At 36.7% G+C, this 23,917-nt stretch overlaps 1 protein-coding gene across 35 annotated transcripts in view; it reads right to left on the bottom strand.

Moving 5' to 3' along the window:
• KCNMA1 (potassium calcium-activated channel subfamily M alpha 1) overlaps positions 1-23,917 on the bottom strand; it is a 469,740-nt gene that overhangs the window by 21,198 nt on the left and 424,625 nt on the right. For 27 of the 35 annotated variants that reach the window (XM_072039506.1, XM_072039507.1, XM_072039508.1 and 24 more), the window contains 2 exons: positions 6,793-6,906; positions 3,372-3,502 (listed from right to left, as the gene is read on the bottom strand). In XM_072039506.1, the coding sequence (XP_071895607.1) occupies positions 3,372-3,502; positions 6,793-6,906 (245 nt within the window). Of the gene's footprint in view, positions 1-3,371; positions 3,503-5,964; positions 6,049-6,792; positions 6,907-23,917 lie in introns of all 35 variants that reach the window. The other 8 variants (XM_027460038.3, XM_072039505.1, XM_021269724.3 and 5 more) reach the window with 1 other exon arrangement.

Genomic DNA, 23,917 nt, shown 5'->3' with positions numbered 1-23,917 from the left:
TTAGATGAAAACAATCTCTTTACAACAACTTCCACATTGTCTAAAAGATGCTTCTAATCCCCTGGTTATTATTTTGGTGAAGAAAATACACTTTGCTTTCCAGGACTGGACCCACCTTGAGTGTGACTACAAATATTCCTTCCCTGTTTTTGCATTGTTATGACAAAACCAATATTACTATATCACTCAAGTCTCTGATGACTGCAGACGTCTCTTCGCAGACATAACAATGACTAGCTGGCGTGCTTTAACAATAGCCACTGCCACACTTAAAACTTGAACCACATGTGTGGTCTTCACACAGAGTACAATCAGGCATTTCAGCTTAAGCCTGGAGAGATGACTCTTACCAAGTCATCAGAAGGCAGTGCAGTTTCTGACCTCATTACTCTTTTCTGAGCAGCGATCTTCGAACTACCACAGTGTGAATCATAGGCTTTGCGATAATGTGCCTTTGCTGCAGAGGACAAACTGTAGATAGCCTGTAGGTGGCCTTTTGAGAAGTACACTTAATTATGTGTTTTACCTTTGATTTAGAAAAATATTAGACAATTTCAAATTTCAAATGTCTAATACTATCATGTACAGGAAATAACAATAACACAAAAGTAAAGACTTCCAGCATTCAGATTTGATTCAGCAAGTGACCACAGGTTTTCTGGGATTTGCAAACTGGGTTTAAACCACTATTCCTATATTAATAAAGTTACATATACTACAATACTATTTCAACACTGGTTAATACTGTTGAATTGGTATTCTGTAACTGAATACTTTAACCAACACATTATACTTGGCAATGTGATTTGAGGATACGACTCTGCATAGACACTTCATAGAAAAGGATTACTGTGCAATACATATTTTTTCCCTCTTTTTCTACATATAAACTTCCTTCAAGTTTCAAATTGCCTGGATATTGGAAAGACTGCTGTGTGAAAGGGTATTATGCCACTGTCTACTCTTATTCTATTTTCTACTCTTTTCGCACCTGTTTGGCACACTCCACTGCTGTAAGAAGCGATTAATTCTTAATGAAGCAGTTCACGCAATGTGCATTTGTATTTTAGCACATATGAGGAATTGCCATTCCTGAGATATCGACAGAGATCATAAATTGGAACTTTGCTATAAAAATTAGGAAACAATAAAACTCAGTCACTGTATAGTGAACTATTTTCTTGTCCCAAAATGAATTGGCAAAGGCCTGCAGAATGTGATTTATTTCCTTCTAACAGAATTCCACCTAGTTGCATTGCAGACTGCAACTAATAGGAAGAATGTACAACTGCACATCTCACAGTTTATAGGATTTGGGGTTTGGTTGAAGTTAGGCATGCTATATAGATGATGGACCCCAAAGCCGAGCGCACTCTAGAAAACCAGGGATAATACAGTGCGAGTAAATTAGTTTGCGTGAGAAATGCTCCTTTCCTTGGAGATCTGCTGAAAGAAGCATACATCCTTCCCAGGAGAATAAGGACAGTAAAGGGAAACCATCTCACATATCTTACACTTTCTGGAGGGTTAGGAAGCTATTACATTTCCAAGTCTTTACTGGGCCTTTGAGGAATGAAAGAGAAAATAACACTGCCACAAATCAGCAAAGTAGTGAAAGAAAAGATGGAACAGTGACCAATTCTAAGTGACTGATCCTTAACTTCTTTTCTTGATTTTTATTTTTTTATTCTTTCTTGATTGGAATTTTCAATTCCTGTTATCACACTTCTCTGGCTTCACACTACATATAACATGCCACTTAGCTGTGCCATTGTTTGAAAAAGGTATCTGTTGAAGAAGGGAATTACAGAAATGGAGGGATGTGTTGTCAAAATCTAAACGTGAATGAAAGATGACAATAACTAAAAATCTTGTGAGGATTATGTGATGAGTTCCAGGTAGAAATTTCTACAGAGTATTGTTCTATATGTTCCTTACTGACTCTCTATTATCTACATTATGTATGCTTGCACAAGAAAGCAATGGTGTACACAACATTTTGCTCTCTTTTTGTGGAAACGTCAGCGGTGATTGGAAAAATTAACCCAACTTCTTCCAGGACTCTGGAAGTGGCCTGCAGAGAGATTCATTCGGGGACATTGCTTCAAATAATAGGAGTAGATGAACAGTTCTCAGTATAAAACTTGGAACCTTCCAGTTAAATTACTGCCATTTACAATGTGAAAATGCTAAATATTTTATTGCTAGAGATTTTAATTAGAGAAGGTATAGCGTTTAGGTGTGTTTGCTTAGGCTTTCTGAATTTGTCAAGTCTGTAAAACATAGCCAATAGCTTTTCAACAAGGTATTTTCTGAGCTTATTGCAAATTTCTATGCTGCTTTAGAATAAAATGTTGTCACTGTTGACTGATACTACTCAGCTGTGGATGGATCATAGGAGGAATAGAGCAGAGAATAAAAATTTGAAGTATAGGTACATAAATATTAAATGTGAATAAAATATCAAATAATAAAGATCAATGTGGTTTTTCCTTACAGGCAGAAAGCTTCATTCTGATTTTAGGTGATGGTCAGACTTAGCTCCTTAAAAGAAACCCGTTTGCTCTTTACCAATATTATGTGGGGTTTACAACAGCTGATTTCCAGCACCATGGAACTATATTCCAGGGGGAGCTCTGAAAGCTTACACTCAAATTTTCAAAAGGCTAAAACCTTGCTATGCTTAGCAGAGCTTAGGGTTCTTCTGAAAGAAGTGCAGCTTGCACGGAGCAAACCTGTTCTGAAAACGTAGCCAATATGAAGCAGGGGAGGGTGAACAGCAACATGACTGAGACACTTGATTTGAAACTGTACTATGGCTACAAACAAAAACCCTACTGTAGACATAACCAAAGGTCACCATCTGTAGTTTCTGGCATGCATTTATGGTTGGATTCACCAGGCTGCTCGTGAAAAAAGAGTATGACCTCTCTTCACACAAGTAAAGTTCACTTGATGTGTACATTGGCTTTCATATGGTTCTCTTGGTACTCCTCAGCACTCACAGAATTGTTCCTAATTACAAGCTTAAAACATGGTTGACGCTGTCGGACATGAACAGTGAGCAGAGGCTAACACTGAATTTCGGTCTGGGTTTTAGAAGGGAGATACAATATTTTTTGGACACTATTATCCTTCAGGCTGCATGTGACACTCGTTGCTTTTAAAAATCATGGTGGTCCTGGGTATCTCAGCTGCTTAAGGGTCTCTGGATCCAACTGAGAAAAAACCCTTGCCTATGCTCTGGAATTCTCTTGACATCTAGGAAAAAAGTATCATTTCCTAACTACCTGCGGAACAGATATTACACTTTCATACTCTTTCACAATAAGTCTGATGGAGGAGAATGAAAAAAGGTTTGGTTTGCTTACTGCGCTCATGAGAGAGTCCAGCACACTGACAGCAAATGCGGTTCCACATGCAAAGGGCTGCGTGAGATACAGTTCTGTGTCTGGATCATCATCATCATCTTGGTCCAAGAACTGAACGTTTGAATCATTTACTGAAAACATAATAATAATAAAATCATAAGGTGCTTCTGCATCTTCAGCATGTGACCTCACATTTTACACAGTCAGAAAGAAAAAGAAACGGCATATGTCTGGAAACACAGACTTGTGTCTTTGACATCACTGAAATTAAAATCAGGATGGATGTGAAAATGTGCATTTAAAAATCTTTGGGTCAGAATCCTGCTCATAAGAGGTGACTCTTGCTCTTCATAGGTGACTATCCCTTAGCCATAGAAGTAGTTTCTTGGCATCACTTGCCTGCACTCCACATGAGATCCACAGGGTTCTTTTATATATTGAAACAATCTTGGTGTTAGTCGGGTACTGTGGCTAGGGTTGTATGCATGTGTAGTGAAATGTTATCAAAAGACAGCAAGTCTGAACCCCTTTGTAAAATTGAGGCTGCCCATAAAACTCTGATCTAGCCCACAGGCATCTGTTAGATGTGCTGCTGTGATTCTTGCTGGAGTGGTGTTAATGCACTTACAGCTCAAAAGAGGATACACTGTCCCTTCAACGGGCATCTGTCTGAATGCATGAGCAATACTCCAGCTGTTCTCTTGCAGCATCACCTTTTTCTCATGTATTTGTCTCCCTAACCTCGCTTGCACAAAATCTGTCTTAGCCAGTGTGAAAAAGGATCTATATCAGGCTGCTTTAAAGAAAAGCCCAAACAAAGTCACATTTGTCATTCAGTCTTTCTTTGACATTTCATTGTCACAGTTAGGTTCTCTGCTTCCACCTCATGCCACTAAAAATAGTTGTTTCCCTGAGATCAGTTTATCGAGTGATTCATATTTCATTGCATATTTCATTTCCATATTAGTCCTCCTCTAGCATGAAAGCACTGATTGCTTAGCAATGCTATTGCAATACTATTTACCTTAGTAAATGACAAACTGATTCAAATTCCCTTGCAAGGAAAGGAAATTACAAACTTTTTTTGGCATTTGCTATTGCACTCTTTGACTACATCCTTATTCCTTGCGTGAGCCCATCTGCTGACGTCTCCAACACAGGGGAGCTTGGAAATCAACATGAAAGTTGCCGTTAATGTTATCAGATTCTGGCTCTGAACTCTTTAGTTTTAGCCATTCTGCCCGCCATTTGGAACTTCCTTCCTGTATAGTTTCATTTTCCACCCAATCCTTTTCCAACCTGTGTATACTATTGCACTTGCTGTGCTTAGCTTACAGAACACAAATAATTATGGAGAAAACCTCGCTATGTCTTTCAGAAAGAGGTGAGCATTTCTATACTCCTTCTAGACCACTGCTGAGATAGTGCTTGGCCATGATCATACACCAAGTCAGAACCAGAGCTGAGGTAGGATTTAAAAACCCTGCCTTCCCACTCCAAGACGAAACCATGTGAGCATAACACCTCAGTGTTTTAAATGGAGAAGTGTTCTACTCTGTAAGTCGGAAGATTTTCACCCTAGAAAACACCAATACCTACGCTACTCCTTTCTTTGTACAATGGCTATCAATTTATCCTCTGGGATCTTGAAGAAAATAGTATTTGAAAGCCTGACGTATCATTTCAAAATGTACTTTTTGAAGAGCTCATGACTTAGTTTAATTTGCTAGCTGAGAGCAGGCGCTATTGACAGTAGCATTCTTTTTCCACTTACATCTGGCAGACTAATACCTGACTTTGACACGCACTTGCTAGCCGTGCGTGGTGTCAGTTTCCACAGTACTACAAATCTAATGTGAATCCTGCGAGTGGAGCTTCATCCTCGATATCTTTATCTGCCTGATGCAAGTTAGCTGCTATGATTTCTATGAAAGGTCTCCAGGCTACGTGAGGTAGGCTTGAATGTGTGGTGCTGCGCCATAGGAAATGCTAATCAAACACTGCTTGCAAAAGCTTCTGAGATCTCTCTTTACTGAGAGGGAACAACACAGAAGCTTGGATGCTTTTTTGCAGCTTCAAAACCTGAGCTTCTGAGAGATGGCCTGCTCCCCCAAATAAACAAATAGCTGGAGGGAAAGTGTGATACTGGGGTTTCTTTCCTGTTTTCTTTACTTCTTCTTTGACTTCCTGTGAGAACTGCTAGGGCATGTCCACCAAATTGACAATAGGCTGAAATAACAAACGGAAAAAAAAGAAGGAGAAAGAGAAAAGGAGAGAAAACTTGGTGGGGGAGGGCCCGGGAGGTGGGAATCCAGGCCAGAGAAAATGAATTGGTGAGAAGGTGCTATGAAAACAGCCGGCAGGTCAGACGAGTGTGATCAAAGGTTTACTGATGCTGCGTGAAAAAAAAATCATTAAGAAAGGCCAGAACAAGACAGTCAATTTCAACCAGAACCACAAATAAAACACATTCAAAGCAGTGCCATGAGGGTAGCCCCTCTGATACAGCCAGATAAATAAAGAAAAAGCTGATGACAGTAAGAACAACAGTGGAAAATAAGACAGTGATGTGAAGGAAAAAGGCACTTCTTACCCAGTTCAGTTATCATTAGAATGTGGGTTCCACTGTTTTTTTCCTGACTGATTGAAACCAAAGGCAGAAGTTTGCCAGGCTTAGCTAATAGGTAAAGTATTTAAGGGGGAAAGAAAGTACAGAAAGAGAATAAAGTAAGGGAAAAAGACAGGTAAGGCTCTAAAAAATAAAACTGAAAAAGAAAATAAAAGGACAAAGGACCACAAATCAGGTTTGTATTTGCCGTGAAGAAAACAGACCAGCTTCTGCACTTCACATCACACCACTTGACAACATAAATACCCACAGCCAGAGTGGAAATCAGAGCCTGGTTACCTACCATCATCATATTCTCAGGGGTAAAATTTCTCATACTATTATACAGAGTTTGGTTACACATGATTAAACAGTTCTGGCCCATGAAGAAATAAACAAACGTCCTCTTACTATTGATTAAGTGCACAGGAAATGTCTGCTCATACTTACTGTGCTTCTTTTTATTTTATTTTTATTTTTTTCTTTTCCTAACCTTATCCCAAAGAACCCTGTTTATTTGTTACACTATGTAAAAAGCATCTTGTCTGATGGTGTTTATTTAGGAAAATTAATAAAACCCAAAGGAAAGAGAGAAACATAATTCAATTTTATGCATAAACTGAAACAACGGTTACTAATATTTCTTTAGAAGGAGTAATTCACAATAGTTATCAGAGTAGAAAACATGGCAGTATAAGATACAATTTAGGTAATTTTCTTATGCGGTCACATAAGAAGGGAGGTGGGAAAACAGACAGGGAAGAGTACATGAATGGAATAGTACACGAACAGATAAATGTTAGCTTGTCTTACCTAGCTCTGTTATAATAGGGATGTTGGCTCCTGTTGTAATGGAAGGTTGACGTAACAGGCCATGGACCGGACTGTTGTCTGGAGATGACCTATCCATCCCAGGGGGTGTAAAGCCTGAATAAATAAATAAATAAATAAAACAAAATAACATGAAGAATAGGAGATTCTGTATGCAAAAAGTTTATTTACGCTGTAGAAAGATATACTGACAGAAATTTAAAAAAAAAAAAAAGAGGGAAAAAAGAGACCATCAGCAGGGAATTTCATAACCATTTTTTTTTTTTTTTGGCAGGGAGGGAAGGTACAGTAAAAACATCTGCCTTTCTTTTTATTTTATTTTAGTTTTTTAAATTGACTTGATTTTCACAAATTATTTCTTAAAAGCATAATCTTTCAGAAATATACAAGTCATTTAGAAAGCAGGTTATTTGGTAGCTAAATGTTGTGCTTGCCTAAGTAGTAATAAAAACAATAAATATACAAAAGGACTTTGATTTTAGCTAGGTTTATTTTAGTGTTTCAAATAACAGGTGTCTTTCCTTAAACCTCAATTACCATTACAAAGAGTACTGTTTGTACACAGTAGTACAACCACAAGGAACTTCCATTATCCTATTGTAAGCTTCCATTTGTTAGTCTGATGTTTGATCAACATGCAGGATTTAGGATTTGTCATTTTCCAGGAACAGTACAACACAATGTTTTTTTTTTTTTGCTTTTCAGACATACCTTGCATACCCTGCATTTTTATGGGGAATCCCAGTTATAGGAATACTGGGATGAAAAGGCCTATTCTTACAGAAAAACAAACCGAAGATTTTCAAAGAACGTTTAACAAGGACACATGAAAAGAAACTAGAAAAAGACTTACATTTTTGAGGATGTATGGGAAACAAAGGTGGAAGAGGAAACGCATCAGATGGCACGCAAAGAAAGAAAAGACATGGAGAGCAGCAAGGTTCACCTCTAACAAAGACTGTGCTTTCAGCCTGATTCTCTGCATGGTTGGAAATGAATCGCTTGACAATGAGCATCTTTTATTTTATTTTCTTTTTTCTTTTATAATTTAAAGAATAACCAGGCAAAGCTTTTTGGAGTTTGATTGTTGTTGGTGGAAGATAGGTAGTTATACCTATGTACTAAATACTCATGTAACAGTTAGGCTCACATGCATTCCATCTTCCTTGTTCATTGCAGTTGTAGAAAGCATGGGAATGTTCATTTAATGTCATCACTGCAGAAGTGATGGTGAAGCCAGCGTTTGACTTTAGGATTTCATTTAGGACCACTAAATCAAGGTGATATTTTAAAGGAAATATTTGTCATTTGGAACACGACTGACCCAAGCTCCCTTCAAAATACACATTTATGATAATTTTTTTTTTTTTTTTTTTTTTTTTCCCTGCACTGGGCCTGCATTTTCCTGCATTGAGTTCTTTAACCTCACACTGGACATCCAGGTCCAGATTTCTGACTGTGGTACTGGTTCTGTATTGTTGTTGCGAGGAATTTTTGTTTTTTTCCAGTGATGATTACCTTTGCTGCCAAACTGTTCCAAAAATTTTGACCACTCAACCTGGACTTCTTGATGTAATGGGATTTTAATTCTTATTTGTCATTCATTTCACTTCTCCCTAGTTTTTTTCTATATCAAATATAGAATAGATAACTAATAAAACTAGAATCACTGATAAAAGAGACTTACTCAGCCTTCCAAAAGGTGCCAGTACGAATTTCCTTCTATCATGAGAAGCTATACACATTAGGATAAGGGAGTGAAAAGTCTGTAAAGTTGTTCCTTAAGAGAAAAGAGGTGAATGTGGTATCTTCAGCAGACTTGTAAGATAAAAGCATTACCACAGGCAAACCTAAGACAGCAAAGCACTTCTATATCATATTATCAGTGCACAGAAAATCTTTTGACTGCAGATTTCTTAGAGACAATCAGAAATGTTGGCTGCATGAACAGTTGGTCATTTAATACTAGTCATTACACTGAAACTATTTCGTTGAGACCAGCATGGTAACAGTGGTTTGCATTTCCAACTGATATCGTTTTGCAGACATTTCCTTGTGTCTGGCACCAGAACTGATAGCCATTTTGACTCTTGGATTCCATACTGCTGTATGACAGAGCCTAGGACTCTAGGCTCACACTCATACTCACAAAGTGAGTCTAAATGGAAATTTTCCAGGAGCCAATTCAAAGGTCAGAGGTAACTGTGACACTCTCAGAACAGCAGAACAAAATGAAAGTGGGGCCCCCCCAAAAAGGGAATGCTATCTGAGGACAGGTAGATAATGTGAGACCTCCTCCTGCAGCAGGCTCCTATGTCTAAGTCTTGTGTTCCATTGCACTACAGGAACAGCACAACAAGGTCTTTGTGACACTACATTAAAAAAGTTCAAGTAGCTGTGAACTACTTGAACTGTTACAGTGGCACGCCTAACCAGGTTGTGCGGAGAATTACAAGTCAAAATGGCAACGGCAAGACTTTTGGCACTCACTTATATGAGAGATAACTATTCTTGCTTCCAAGCAACCTAGGGTTGTACTGCTGGGAGCATCCCTAGACACCTCCTTTTCCCGAGGGCTCTTCCCATCTCTCTCTCCCTAAAACAACTTTCAGTAAAGCAGGCTCTTCAGATGGAATAAGCACATAAGCATTTCCCCTATCAGCTAAAAGCAAATACTACCGCTAAATGCATAATAAAAGCATTTCCCCTATCAGCTAAAAGCAAATACTACCGCAAAATGCATAAACGTTTCTTGCCCTGCCACTACTGCAACGTCCACACAGGTGCACACGACTGCGTGCACACACACATACATTCTCCATAGGTGGCTATTTGCAGACACCTCTCTCTAACCTTTCAAATATTTGTCTTCCTATGATGGTGTTAGAAGATTGAGGTAAAAGTGTCATTTCTGTAATACATAGGCTGACAGCAGCTCTATAATTGCACACTGCATACACAGTGCATTCAGTCTGAAATGCAGGAAGCATGTTAAAGGGATTTTGTTTTCTCCTTGAGTGAAACACAGACTCACGCTTTAGTATTTTTCATTCTATGGTCTGGGGAGATGTAAGAAACGTCTGCTATTTTATTTTAATTTCCCTGCCTCATGAAGACACCTCTAAAAATCTGCTTTTGAATAATATAAAAATATTGGAATATTTGGAGAAAAAGAAGAATTGGAATTCTTGGAGATTTGGTGTGCCTATGAGCTAGGAGGCAAAAGGCATTGTCCACTTTCAGGCCACACTCTTGCTCCCAAGTTAAAATGTAAATTCCATAGATAGCCTTTCTTTTTTCTAGCAGAAAAAAAAAAAAAAAAAAAAAAAAAAAAAAAAAAAAAAAAGTGAAGGAAAACTAACCTGCTTTATCACAACTTTTATTTAAAAGCATGAAAAACTACAAGTGACAGCTGTGCAGATTCAGTGAATGTGACATTTTTGAATTTCTTCAACTTGACAAGTAAACACCTTAAATCGGTAATGCTATATGCATAATACATGACCTGTATTTTGACATCCATCATCAAATGCTGACTTGAGAAAATACAGGTTTGTACGTCAAGGAATAGCACCCATAAAGCAGGGAGAAATTCAGGTCACAGGGTATTAGGAAAACTCTATTTCATTACAGAAGCTGAAACAAGCTAAGGCATCAGATTTAAGATCCATTTTCGGCTGTGAAAAGATTCAATTCCTCTGCAGAGAGCATTCATTTAGAAATGACATGCTTTCCTCACAGCCTCTTTTCATTTTCCTTTTCATATTCCATTTTCTCCTTCAGTCCCCAAACCTTGTTCCATTAACTCTCATAAAAATGGTAAAACAGGGCTGATAGTTGTGATCTTCTTATAACCACAGTGTCTCCTTGCTCACAAACAACTGAGGGAGTTGCAGCTACAATTGCTCAATAGGATCAACCTCTAGAGTAAAATTTGTGTGGCCTCATAAAGCCTGAGCACACTAAGGAAATACAATGGCAGAGAGGGGCTTATGAGGAAGGACAACTGGGGTCATGCCACCACAGCTGGCGATAATGCTAATAGCCATAACCTCCAAAGGAGGTAACAGCTTGGACTTCAGCAGGATGTAGCAAGTCCCTGTCTTTCTCTGAAAGAAAATGCTGCCAAACAGTGGATTAGCTATATCACATCTCTGAGAAGAATACAGAACCCAGGCTCCTGACATGCTCAGTGTCAGTGAGGACCAGCAGTTCCTGCTTCTTTCTCAGCAGTGGCCTTCCATGTTGAGAGGCTGGGACTTCTGTACCCCAGATCCTTTACCTACACTGAAGCAGTCTAAGCCTCCTGCAGCCTCTGTGGAAAGCAGCTGGTTTCACACCTTGTTTCTGTGCAAAAAAATATTTCTCAGCTCCCTCTGGAATACTACTGCTAAAATGGGTGGACTAAACAAACAGTTGCATTAGAGACAACACTGTGTCTCTTTTAAGACATTCTTTGTTTTGTGGAAGGAGAACCCCTGGGAAACCTCCTCTCAGTGAGATAATCTCCTGTTTCCAAGAGCTGCTGAAGATCCACGTGCTGCCGTGCTTGGAGCTCAGCAGGGCCTGTCAGCCCTGACCCCTCCTTGTCTCCGTTAATTCCACCTTCAAAAAGATGAGCAGTACAGGGCTTCTGTGAGACCTGTGCCTGATGAGCCAGGCCCTGGCACTCTCAGGGGAGCTATAACACTGGCTTAGCAGCAACATACAGGTACTCTGGGAGCCACAGGGGCACAGTGATTAAATTTGAAATTATGAAACACTGGCATGGCTGAACAGTGACTTCTGCCCATTGAAAGCACTGACAATAATGTTTGCTCTGCTTATGTCTTGTTTGGAGCGACTGGCCCGATGGCCATGTGATCTGCTGATTTTACTTGCCAGAAACTGCTTTTCCTTTGTTTCTGTGCAGTTCACTTGACTAAGTAAAGTCCTGAGAACTGCAGAAAGGTCTGCTCTATGTAGCAGTAGATATATCCTTTTACTTGGCTGATAGACCAGTAAAGGCTTGCTGGGGTTTTGAGGTCGAGACAATTTTGGCTCTTGGATGGATGTACGCCACATGTGTTCCACTGGCTTCACTGACACCCAGATGGGCATATTCCCAAACCAAGTTTTTACTTTAAATTCTAAAAAAAATCTTCCATCTGAGAGGGTCACAGAAGATCCTTTACAGCCTCTTGCCCCTTCCCCCTTTGCCTCCCATCCCTTTCCAAACATGCATGTTTTCCTAAACTGGAACTCTGTGTAACCAGAATGCAGTTTACCAAACTGAAAACCTGCCTGGTGAATCTAAAGTTTGTGATCCTGTCATTAAAGTGCCATTTAAATTGATAATGCATTTCAATTAATGCTATTCTAGGAAAAGGTGCCATGTGATTCATTGGGTACAGTAAGCACTACGGTCCTCAAAAATATAATTTATAAAGCATACATGCTATGAACTAGCTCTGGCTCATCTGAAAATGATGAAGTGCCATTCATATTTTGAGTAGCACACAGGTGGTGAACTACCAAACACATCCCTGCCAAGTTATTGCACAGGAATATGAGCCAAGGATTTTCATTAGGCAGAGCCAGACAAAAAGAAATAATTCACTTACAAAAGGACCTCACAGCTATATCCCTTTGCTACCATTTGCTGACAATGTCCATTAATATTCCATTGCATTCAAAGTAATGATAGACTATACCTGTTATTCTCCAAAGTACAGCCACTGGGGTACACCTGGAAAGTTCAGCAGCAGTCATGAAGCTAAAGAGCTGCTGACATTCATGGGAATCTGTTACCACCATTCAATCTAGAAACAATTCTAGCTTCAGTATCCCATGCGATCTGTCAGAGAGTTGTAGTTTGGCCTTAGAGCCTGAATATCCTAAATTCTGATTTCAATTCTGACTTTTACTGTCATTTGTGCCTGAAGATATAAAAACCTCTTGGAGGTTATCTCTAAAGCTCTTGAAGAGAGGAGGAACATGGGAGAGCAGATGTGACTCTGTATGCTCCCAGCTTTCTTACAGTCTGCAACATCTTCAGAGATGCTCTCTTAACTGCCTGGGCCCAAACACAGGCCATGCTACAGACAGTGGAGGGTGAAGAAGGATACCTGTTTCAATTGTAACAAGCTTCCAATGATCTGGGACTGGAACAACCCCTGAGGCACTGAATGATGAGAAACACCGTTATAGAGAAAAAGCTGTTCATCTTCCTCCCAGGAAAGTGCTCTTCTCTGATATCTGTTCTTTTCCGTACTGTTAAATTACAGAATGCTCATAGTGAAAACGTCCCAATTAAAGTTCTTAGGAAAGCATGGGGTAACACTGGTCTTTGTTCTCCCAGGGTGTGTAAGTGGTCCCACATAAAACTGTAAGGAATTTATAGGTTTACAGGTTCTAGCACTGCTCTTTTGAGGCAGAATTCAGCTGTAAAATCAAAGACTAGGAGAAGGCTTGGATTTTCATCATTTTGAGGTCTAGGACTGAATGATACCACATTGCTTCTCTTTTCTATTGTGAACTGCATAACGTTAGAATTAGAGCTGTATTTTAATCATAGCACAGAATCCTGTATAACGTTGAGCCTTTCATTCACAGCCATATATGAGTCTTTTCCCAGTATGAGTCTCATTTTGAATTTCACTAGGGAACACACACAAAAACTCTGATGAAGGCCTTTTGAGACTAATGTATTTTTACAAAAAATTTCACATAGTAATTACCCAGACCATAGATCTGCCCAGTTTCATCACAAACTTACACAACTCGAAATTACCAAAACAAACAGTCTTTCTTTACCACTGCTTTGCAAAGCATAGCTGTGATATTCTCTTTATATACTCTGCTTTTTCAAATTTTGTTCTGGAAGAATCAATAGAAATAAAGACGTATTTGTCAAGAGGAAGAAGAAAGAGTAACAATTGTTCTTTAAGGATTTTTGGATCAGCAGCTATCCAAAATGCTTTACTTACTATGGAACATCCTTAAATTCATAACATCATCAGCAAATATAATTCTGGCTTTTTTAACTACTTTACTTATAACTTCAGTGTGCAAAGTGTACATTTTTTGAATTGTTCTTACATTGTTCTCCATTTGCCATTTGATAGGTTTCTATGCCGCATAATTCTACAGTATAAAGTTGGTAGCATCAAAGTATAGCACAGGTTTGCAGCTAGAAGATTTTGCTATATAAAAAAGCCAAATCCCTCTCTGTTTATTCATTAATCACCTATGCATATCTAGATCTCAGGCAAACATAAATAAAAATGGTGAATAAAACTTATCAAATAAATTAAGCTATATTATCTAGTTCACAGAGACAGGTATTCAGTAAATGCAAAGAAAATTGAAAGTTTAACATTAACAATTACATACAGGCATTTTAGGTAAAACTCTACATTATGTCATTATATTAAATAAAGTAAATTTTTCCAAGTCAAATAAGGAAGAGCAAAGCTGGATGTTACAGACAGAAATCAATAAAAATATTTTAATAAATAAAAATAACAATGCTGTCCACTGCATGATTGGCAACTGCTGAAACATAAATTAAATAAATTTCCCATTGCTGTTTATGGGAAAATTATGCAGATTAGAATGTGATTAGGTTTATATCATGAGACTCAATTTGGACTTTTAATCTATTAAGCTCCAATAAATGAGGCATCTGAATAGCTCCCCTGAGCTGCCACAGTAATAACCACAGCAGTCATTTTTTGCAGTACGTATTCCTACAATTTCTTTAGCAGATGAGGTTAAGAAAATTCCACATCTTTAAGTACAATTACTTAGTAACTTCTACAAAATTTTCAAGTGTATGCATTGAGGAAATGGATTCATACAAAATGCTTAAACAGACGTTTTTTTGATAATCAGCATCTGTCACTATTCTAGCAATATTGTTTTTACATCAACTTGGATTTACTTACAGTTGACTTCATGGTCTGTGTGGGCTAGACTGTGCCAGCAGACTTGTAAATTACTCAAGCTGGAACTGAGCTGGAAACCTATGGTAAAATGTCATTAGGTTCTCTATAGGCTGGGTCAAAACTAAAATCCCACATTCAAGGCTGTCTTGGGGAAAATATTTAACTGTAAAGGCTAAGGCCTCATTTTATCGAAGAAATCTGAACTGGATTCCCAGAGCGGAGACAGGCTGGATTCAGATCAAGACCACCTCTAATTTATATGGCAGGTATGCTCCACAGGCCTACTGCACATTTCCTGTAGATTAATTTCTTTACAAGTATCTGAAAGTTCTCCAGTTTTACTCCATTTTGTAAAAAAGCAACTCTAGGCAAAGACTGCCAACTAGGGAGCATTTTGTGCCCGTGTCCAGTCCTACAACATTTCACCATATCCTGCCACCACTCTTTAGCTCTTTAGTGGCCTGGATCTCATAAAAGAACACAGTCAAGTGACAGTATGCAGGTGATTCCAACAGATTAAATTTGTAGGGTTTGATCGAATGCTTGGAATAAAGGAACATGTGTTTTGTGTTTTGGTATGAATATATTTTCAAATATATTAACATAAATATTAGCATACATTAATATATATATTAATTATATTATTAGAGAATTATATGTTAACAGCAAAATATAAGCATAGATTTTACATATTTTAGCAGAGAATTTCCTTTCTGACTTCACACTTTCAGCATACTAAAACAAAGATTCTCCACAAGCCAAAATTTTTACCAGAACTCCACACTGGACTCCTTCAATGCTGGAAAAAAATCAGTCAACCCTTCGTCGCTCCAGTTTTGCCTTCTATAATGCATACAACTTCAGAGTAACATCTCTTTTAAAGACTTGTCATATAAGAAAATAAATATCAAATCTGCATAACACTACCTCAACCAACTTTTCCAGAGAAATGTCACTCTCCCCAGGGTTCAATAAACACTGTGGAGAATGATAATTGCCCAAGGAGCATTTGTATACTTTAAATAGAACCCTCTTGATCATAAAGGGAGCATACTACATCCCTACTACAGTTTAATCTCAACCCTGAAAATAACACATGGTGCCCAATTTGACATGGGAATAAGGAAATAGCATTTTAAGGATTGTAGAATATTTTTAAAACACATCATTCCAACAACACAATTATTTGTTCTGTAGAATTATCAGTCTAACTGGCCTGTATGAGGACCAACCCTGTCATGTACAATAATGTAATAAAATACCTCCAGAAAGTATTTCCATTAAAACAAGCGTCAACCCTCTGATACTGAAATTCACAAGAATGGCTAACATATCAACCCAGTCTTATACTCTGATCAACTCAAGAAATTATCCCTGTTTTGTATGTCACGTATACAGAATACCACATTCTATTTTGACTCTGTCCAGGAATAAACAGACAATAAAGATCTCAATTTCTCTCTACTTCTCTCTCTCTCTTTTTTTTTCTCCTCACATACAAAAAAGAAAAAAAAATTAAACAGAAATTGCAGAGATATGGATTCAGGAAGAATTTGAGGTTTATTTAATTATAATTATTTATAATTATATATATAATTCTAATATAATATAATTATAATTATATAGAAATATTAACTAATTATTATCTAATTGCATATTCTTGAAGGGTGTATGAGAACCACCATATTAGATACATATATTTCCTAAAGTTATGTCGACACGCCTGCCTGACATGTAACATTGATACTACTGGTGGTACCCAGTCTGAATCTCTGCTTTGGTCAGTACAGGCTCCAGAATCAAAAAGCCAGATGCAACCTACACCTCTTATGGCCATTGTGGAGGAAAGAATGTCCAAAGCACATTGTCACCAGTTTAAATAAACAAATAATTTGCTAATATATACACATATATGTAGAAAAAAAAAAAAAGTATACAGAAAACCATTGAGATACTGTCTACTCTTAGGTAAAAAATGAAGTTTCAGTTGCTACCTTTGCACTGTTTTGGCTCACAGTTTTTTCCCCTTTTCTCTGAATATTAATCTTAGAAAGAAAAGTAATTTATTATCATGACAGAGTTACACACATACATTATTTTATTAGAGTTTTTGTTAAAAACCTTAAGACTTGTCTCACTTGGTTCAAATATCTTTGTCCATTAAAAAAAAAAAAAAAAAAAAAAAAAAAACACCAGCGGAAGTTTCTCTACACCAGCTCTGCTTCTATATTATTTATATGGGATCCCATTTTTACTAGAAACTTGGATGATCAAGACAAAGGCAGCAGTGAAATGTTATGTGGTGTTCTTTAGGTACTGAAAAATCAAGTAGCAACCATTACATGTATGGCATGCTATCCAGTATACAGTAAAATTACACTGAATACTTACATTAGGCTGGGTTTTTAGTTTTCAGCCTTATATTGACTGTTTATTGTCACTCACTCATCTACATATTACTGTTTATGCCACTTACAAATGGCATAATCTCTATAAGCACTTAAGCACTCTATACTCTATAATCACTTAAACTTTCCTACACAATATTATTTACTGTAAAGCTAGACAGATCAATAAAAATTCTTTGCTTTCATATTGGACTTTCATTACTACAAATATCAGTAGAAACAGCCATCCTTTCCAGTAGGGGTTTTGAACACTTTTGAACATTTATTTCTTGTTATTTTCTTCTAATAAATATTCACATTGATCTGATTTTTCATCACACAGAAGTGAGAGAGAATTCAAAAAGTTGGCGTCTGTGGTTTGTGGTGGACCAGTCTGAAATTTAAACCTGCAAATACATATTAAGGTCTTCCTCTAAACTGCATTATAACAGAAAATTGAATTACGTGTTTACATTTGAAATCACAAAGTACATGACCATAAAGTAAGCTTAATAACATGGAATCACTTTCCTCTCTTGCAAGGAAACTATATTGAAATGTGTATTACAAGATACCTTGCTTAAGGACTGCCTTTCCTTATCTATCCTGACAAACTTTCCACTAGTTAGCAAAGGATATCTCATGCTTCGACTCATATGAGGAGAGTCCTAAGGAACTGAGAACTGACAGAATACTACTCCTGGAGGAAATGGGGAGAAATGGGTAGCCTTGGGAAGGCTCTGCTGCTCCCCTGCCTCCCTGGGCTGTACTCTCATGCCACATTTCTGGCTAACAAAAGATTGCAAATATGGCTTCAAGTCTGTGTTTGAATGACTGTTTTAATTCCAGGAATCCTTTTCCATGATTCTCTGGCAAATCCCTTCCCAGCATAATACTGGTTTTATGAACTCTAAAGAAGATTGGTAGCAAGGGGCAGACAAGGAAGTGAAGTAGCTTATAATAGAGTGTCTGAACATGTGAGTTCTTAGGCACACACTAGAAATAGCTAGGTTCATAAATTGGAATTACATGGGAAAATCTTTCTGATATTTGTCTTCTAGGAAAGAGATCCCCAAAGCATTATTTAAAATAGCCTTAACACCAATTAGATAAATACATTTATATAAATTAAATAATTAAAACAGATTAGATAAATTTAGTAGTGTGGTGTACATATAAATATACACATACATATATTTATATAAATATACGTGAAATTATTTTGGAAAAGTTTTAAGTTACTTTAGTCTAGAAAGATATCTTCATACAGGAACAGTTAGAACAGGAAAAAAATGCAAATTATTGTGGCCTTTTAACAGATATAATTTCTAAATATACAGCTTAATATCCTAAACAAAATAGTGCACATACCTTTTTTATTTATTTTTGTTTACAGCATAAACTGTTTTTGAGCAAGCTTCTTGTCAGTAATGGAATGTTTGTTCGTAAGAATACCTCATATACTTGTAGCATTATCAGTCTAATCCATCTGTCCTCAAAAAAAGGAAGAAACAATTCCCCATATTTTTTCCAGCACCTATACTGTCTGATTTCAGAGAAATCTTTCTCTTTTTTTTTTCCCTTCCCCATCTCCCCCCCCCCCTTTTTTTTTTTTTTTGGTTTGAAGATACATTCTTTCAAAAATGACATTCTATCTTTGCCCTCATTTGGAGAATCAGTCAAGGAACAAGAAAACTGCCATAAATTTAACAGAAATAAAAAGTCCTATAAAGACATCTAATTACAGAGTTCTAGTTCTGCCACTGTATTTTAGGAAAACTCTGTAAAGTTGAACAGAAAATATATATTCACAATGTTGAGATACTTTATCTTCCAATACTGACCAGTACTCATACTCCTGTATTAGTATTGTAGTATTCAAAATTTAAAGTTGAACAACAGCCAGTCCTCAAATCAATACGAAGAGTTCAGTCTCAATGGTACTCTCATAGAATATACATTAGAACTCTAATGAATGTTTGCAAAAGATCATGTATTCTTAGGACATTACCTAAACTAGATATTATCTTACTCTTGTATCCAATTAAGTAAGCACAGAAATTCTATTTTATTAATCTCGTCCTGTTGAATAAAATTAAGTCACAATACCTAGACAAGACCAAAGCTTACCCTTCTTCCTTCAATAACAAAGCCTACTATGCCCATTGTAAAGTTCATGGCTTTACTTTTCTGGGTTTGGTTTGTTAGGATAGTAAAAAGAAAAGCCGCAAAAATACAGCATTAGGAGCACAGCAGGTATTGAGACCCAAGTGAAGGGAGTGCCTCAGCACAGCCTGCATACGCTGAAAGCTTTGGATGTTGTAGGTAACCAGAAGGTACCAAGTTTTTAGAGAGTGCCTATTTTGGAAAGGGTGGGCAGCCTCCAATTTACTCATGTCAGACTTCAGGATTAAATATGTTCTGATAAAAGAACGACTCATTTAGTTTTACCTTAATGCTGTCAAAGTTTACTGGCAGTTCTGCAACTCAGTAGTGAGTGTTAACTTCTACACTTCTATAATGGATATCACAGAGCAGGATTTAATGGGCTAGACCTAAAATCCTGCTTTCAACTGGAGCCTTACTAGCTCCAGTGGAATCTGCTGGATATGGATGCTTTGCAGTTCTTCCACATTAAAGACAAAAGCAGTGTCATTGATCTCTGAAGTCATGTGTGTCCTTTTACAAAAAATACAACCTTTATGCATATAAATAACCATCTATTAAACAAACAATACATACAAAAGAAAAGAAAGATAGTGGAATAGTGCTCAAGAGGCTGCCTGTTATGGTACATAACTTTCAAACTATCTACTAATCCTGTAATATATTATCTATATGTTCCATTTTCTTGAGGTTATCTTCATAATCAGGATGCTATCAGAACTATCATGGGCATTGGAACTATTTTTAATTTTAATTTAAAGAGCAATTAAAGAAAGACAATGGATACACAAGATAATAAAGTAAGTGATTAGCAGCATGCAAATGACATAGGCTTAATGATAATACCCTGTTCTATTCTCCAAAGGGCCTGTTGAGAGAAGCCCTTCCTACATGTGGTTGTTCAGCTAATGTGCCTCAGCCTACAATTACGACATTGCTGACACCATTAACCACTGAAACAACATCACTTCATGAGATCCTTGTTGTCTCATTAAAATGCAAAGGGTCAGGTAATTTACCAGCGTTGTGTGTCTACTTCTGTTGAGGGTAATTAGCAAGCATTAGCCAGCACAGACTCCTACTGAGATCTGGTGAAACCCTCTGAATATTAAAAAACATTTTTTCATATATTTGATGGGAATTTGAAAGACTAACAATTATAACCTCAACACACCTTTGTATTCAATAGCCCTAGAAATATAGAAGTATAGATATGTTCTGACTATCACAAGACTTTATGGTTGGTTATTTTAGAAACCATCCTTTCACTTTTCGAAAATTTACTCTTGCATACTTGGATCTGGATATGTATCTCCTTCTGCTATTAAGACTGTTTAAAAAACAAAGAGGCAGAGCAGCAAAACACCTTGCAGCTTCTTGAAGACTTAAAATACATATTTTTTTTTTTTCAAAAACACATTTTTCTATTAAACGCAGACATTGGAATAGTACAGCCAAATGTCCATGTTATCTTTCCTCCTAGTAATTAAAATTCCATAATTCCAAAATTCCATTCCATTTAAAGCAACCTTGATGACATTCACTATTGGTTTACATCTCATCAGGGAGCAGAACAGTCTCTTATTCTTTAAATGGAAGTTTTGGAGCATAAAACACATTCCAATAAAAGTGAACAGAAAATTATGAATTCATTAAACTACTTTGGTATCTTGTGCTATATATAATATTTATATTCCAACTACTGTAAAATATGCTTTAATATCTTTAGGCAACTAGAAGGACTTAAATATTTATAAAATGGCTAAAGATAAAGTATAGCTCTCTTATTCCTACATACAGATGATGTAAGGCATGCAATCAAAGACAATAACACTTTCAACTCATTTGTCATCTTAAAGGAGCCTTTCAACTTCAGATCCCTTGTGTGCAATCTACATAAGAGTTGTTGCCTACATAGGCAACTCTAGAGGAGTTTGCTCCTTAAAAACTACCAAGAGTGCTATACTTCACATAAAACAGGGTTTTCTGAAAATGGAGACAAAACTATAAATTTGCAGGCAAAACAGCTCCAAGTGGGGCTTCAAAATACTGCTGTATTTATCTCTGGGACATCTGGGAACAGGAAGCATTTTGATTTAATATTTCATAACATAGAGGCAATTGCTTCCTTGCCTGGTGTATAATTAATGCTCATAAAAAGAGCAGGTTTTTTTATTCCTCAGCATCAGAAATGCACAAAACAGTACACCTTCATAATAGGGGGTTTGCTTTCAAGATGTTGAACAGCAAATAAAAATAAAATAGAGTCACCATGGATTTATATCAGTCTTGGGATGGTTAAATATATTTATAGTATAAGTGTGAAATCACGTGCTTGATGTACTGTGCTATCTACCTCTTTTGCCCAGTTTAATCTTTCTTTCGCTGAAGCAGAAGGTATCTTGAAAGCAGAGGAGGAACAAGCAATTGTGAAAGTTTGATGGTATTTGAGCTAGGACCTTGCAGCATTTCTCAAATACATGGAAATTGCATCAAAGAAATGTGTCTCTCCAACCTTTCACCAACACATTTTTAGTTCATAAGCACTAGAATAAAAAAGTTATTTATTTATTTATTTTAAAGCAGTTTTTCTCTCCACCTAGCAGAACTCTGAAAGAGACAGGAAACCCTTCTCTATGTGTTCAAGTTCTAGCAGCTAATGCTAGCATCCAGCTACAAGGAAAATACAAGAAATGCAAATGGTGCTGTGTAGGAACTTTTCTCTCAAGGGTTTCTTGTGAGGGCTGGAAGGCTGGCTGCATCCTGTGACAGAAGGAAATGACTCCTAACATTGATGGCTTCTGTAGCCCCTGAAACAATGTTAAGTGAACAGTCTCTCTCCCATCTAGCCTCTTTAGTTTATTTAAGTCACAGTGTTGCACATAATCTAACTTCACACAGGTGGATAGTTTCATTGAAGTCAGAGAGATTTATTAACCTGTATAACATTAGTCACATAACTTACGTTTTTGAACAACAAAGCATCAGACTGTAAACTTGCCAGGGCAAAGGCCATATTTTATTCTTGTATATATCAGGACTATGACAACAAGCTCTTAATCCCATCCAGAGCCCTGTGTGCTATCATCAAATAAATAACAGGTATCAGTTGATTCATCTGGTTCAGGAGGATAAGAAATCATGTGTATGATGCCAAAAGATAATACTGAGTTATTTATCACAGTGACCTAATCTTATAAAAAATATTTTTATTTTATTTATTTATTTATTTGTTTGTTTATTTATTTATTTATTTTGGTGCGCAAATTATGATGTGTGACCTGTGGTAGGAAGTTAGGAAACCCTTATCTCATTTTTCGCTTATTTATTTCATTACCTATGATAAAGTTTTGAAAGCTAATAATGAAACAGAACTACAACAAACATTCCAAAAAATCAGTTGGTTAAACAATAACAACCAACTAAATACATTTTTTTTTTAATAATCAGGTTATGAATTTTGTTTGTCTACACAGAAGAATATTTACACAAACTGATGCTAGCAAAAATACACCGAGAACTCAGGAACACGAAATGTAAGACTATCTTTACCAGTTGTAATCCCTGCACTAACCTACCAATCCTGACAAAATGATCATCCTGATGTATTTGAAAGTAAGGACTTTAATTTTTGCTTTTTCATATGATATAACAAATGAAACATAGGAAGCAGTGATGGGGTTGCCACAGATTATTGAATTCTGTAACAGTCTAAAAGATTACTGAATTTATGATCCTCAAACTCTTCACTTTTGAACTCTTCACTTTAAAGCTCTTTCTTATGACTGTAAAGACAGAGAAAAAATTCAATATTCACTAAAAAAAAATACCCTTTCGGGATTATTCATATCAGAAATTTACTTTTTGCCTTTTGAACTTTAAACATTTCTAACGACACTACAATACAGTTATCTCTGAAAATGACACAGCACCTTTGCTAACTAAAGGTTTTCAGACAGTATTTATCCTTTCTCTTCATTTAAGACTTTCCCTTATTTCCAATCCTGATAACACTATTGTTCTCTCTCTTTTGCTAACATCTTAGATAAAACAATCAGGAACAATTTATTCGTAGAGGTGAAAAATAAATTATTACCTGCAAAGACAACAGAATATAGATCTGAAATTGGTTTTAATGGGAGTTTTCTTTCAGCAGATTGGGGGACAAAGTCCACCAAAATTGCAGTAATGTAAGACTCAACCAACAGGTTGAGAAATGAATCTAAGGACACTCAGTGGCTAATGAGTACCAACATCTTCTCTTGTCATCTTCCTAAATCAAAATTTAGGATTGTACCAGCAAAAAATTATGATGAAAGCACCAGTGATTTTTAAAGGAACTAGATCAAATGAAACTAAACTTGTACAAGGATATTTAGCTTATATAATCGGATACACATGAAAGTCCACGTATAAAATCCTGTGTATGCTTACTTGATTTTATAGGATTTTCCCCAAAAGAATCCTACCATGATGTATGTGAGATGTATTACCCTGCAGTTCATCCTCTCTTTATTTTTTATTCTTTCTTATTTTTCATTGGAGGATCTTTTACGAGAACTGTAAATGGAAGCCTTAGGAAGATCTCTCATGTTGAAAGAGTTCCTAAGGAAAATTCTCATATGT

Source organism: Anas platyrhynchos, chromosome 6, assembly GCF_047663525.1.
Source record: "Anas platyrhynchos isolate ZD024472 breed Pekin duck chromosome 6, IASCAAS_PekinDuck_T2T, whole genome shotgun sequence".
Taxonomy (NCBI): Eukaryota; Metazoa; Chordata; class Aves; order Anseriformes; family Anatidae; genus Anas; species Anas platyrhynchos.
The sequence above is the reverse complement of the archived record's forward strand: the minus strand, read 5'-3'. Positions and strand labels throughout refer to the sequence as shown.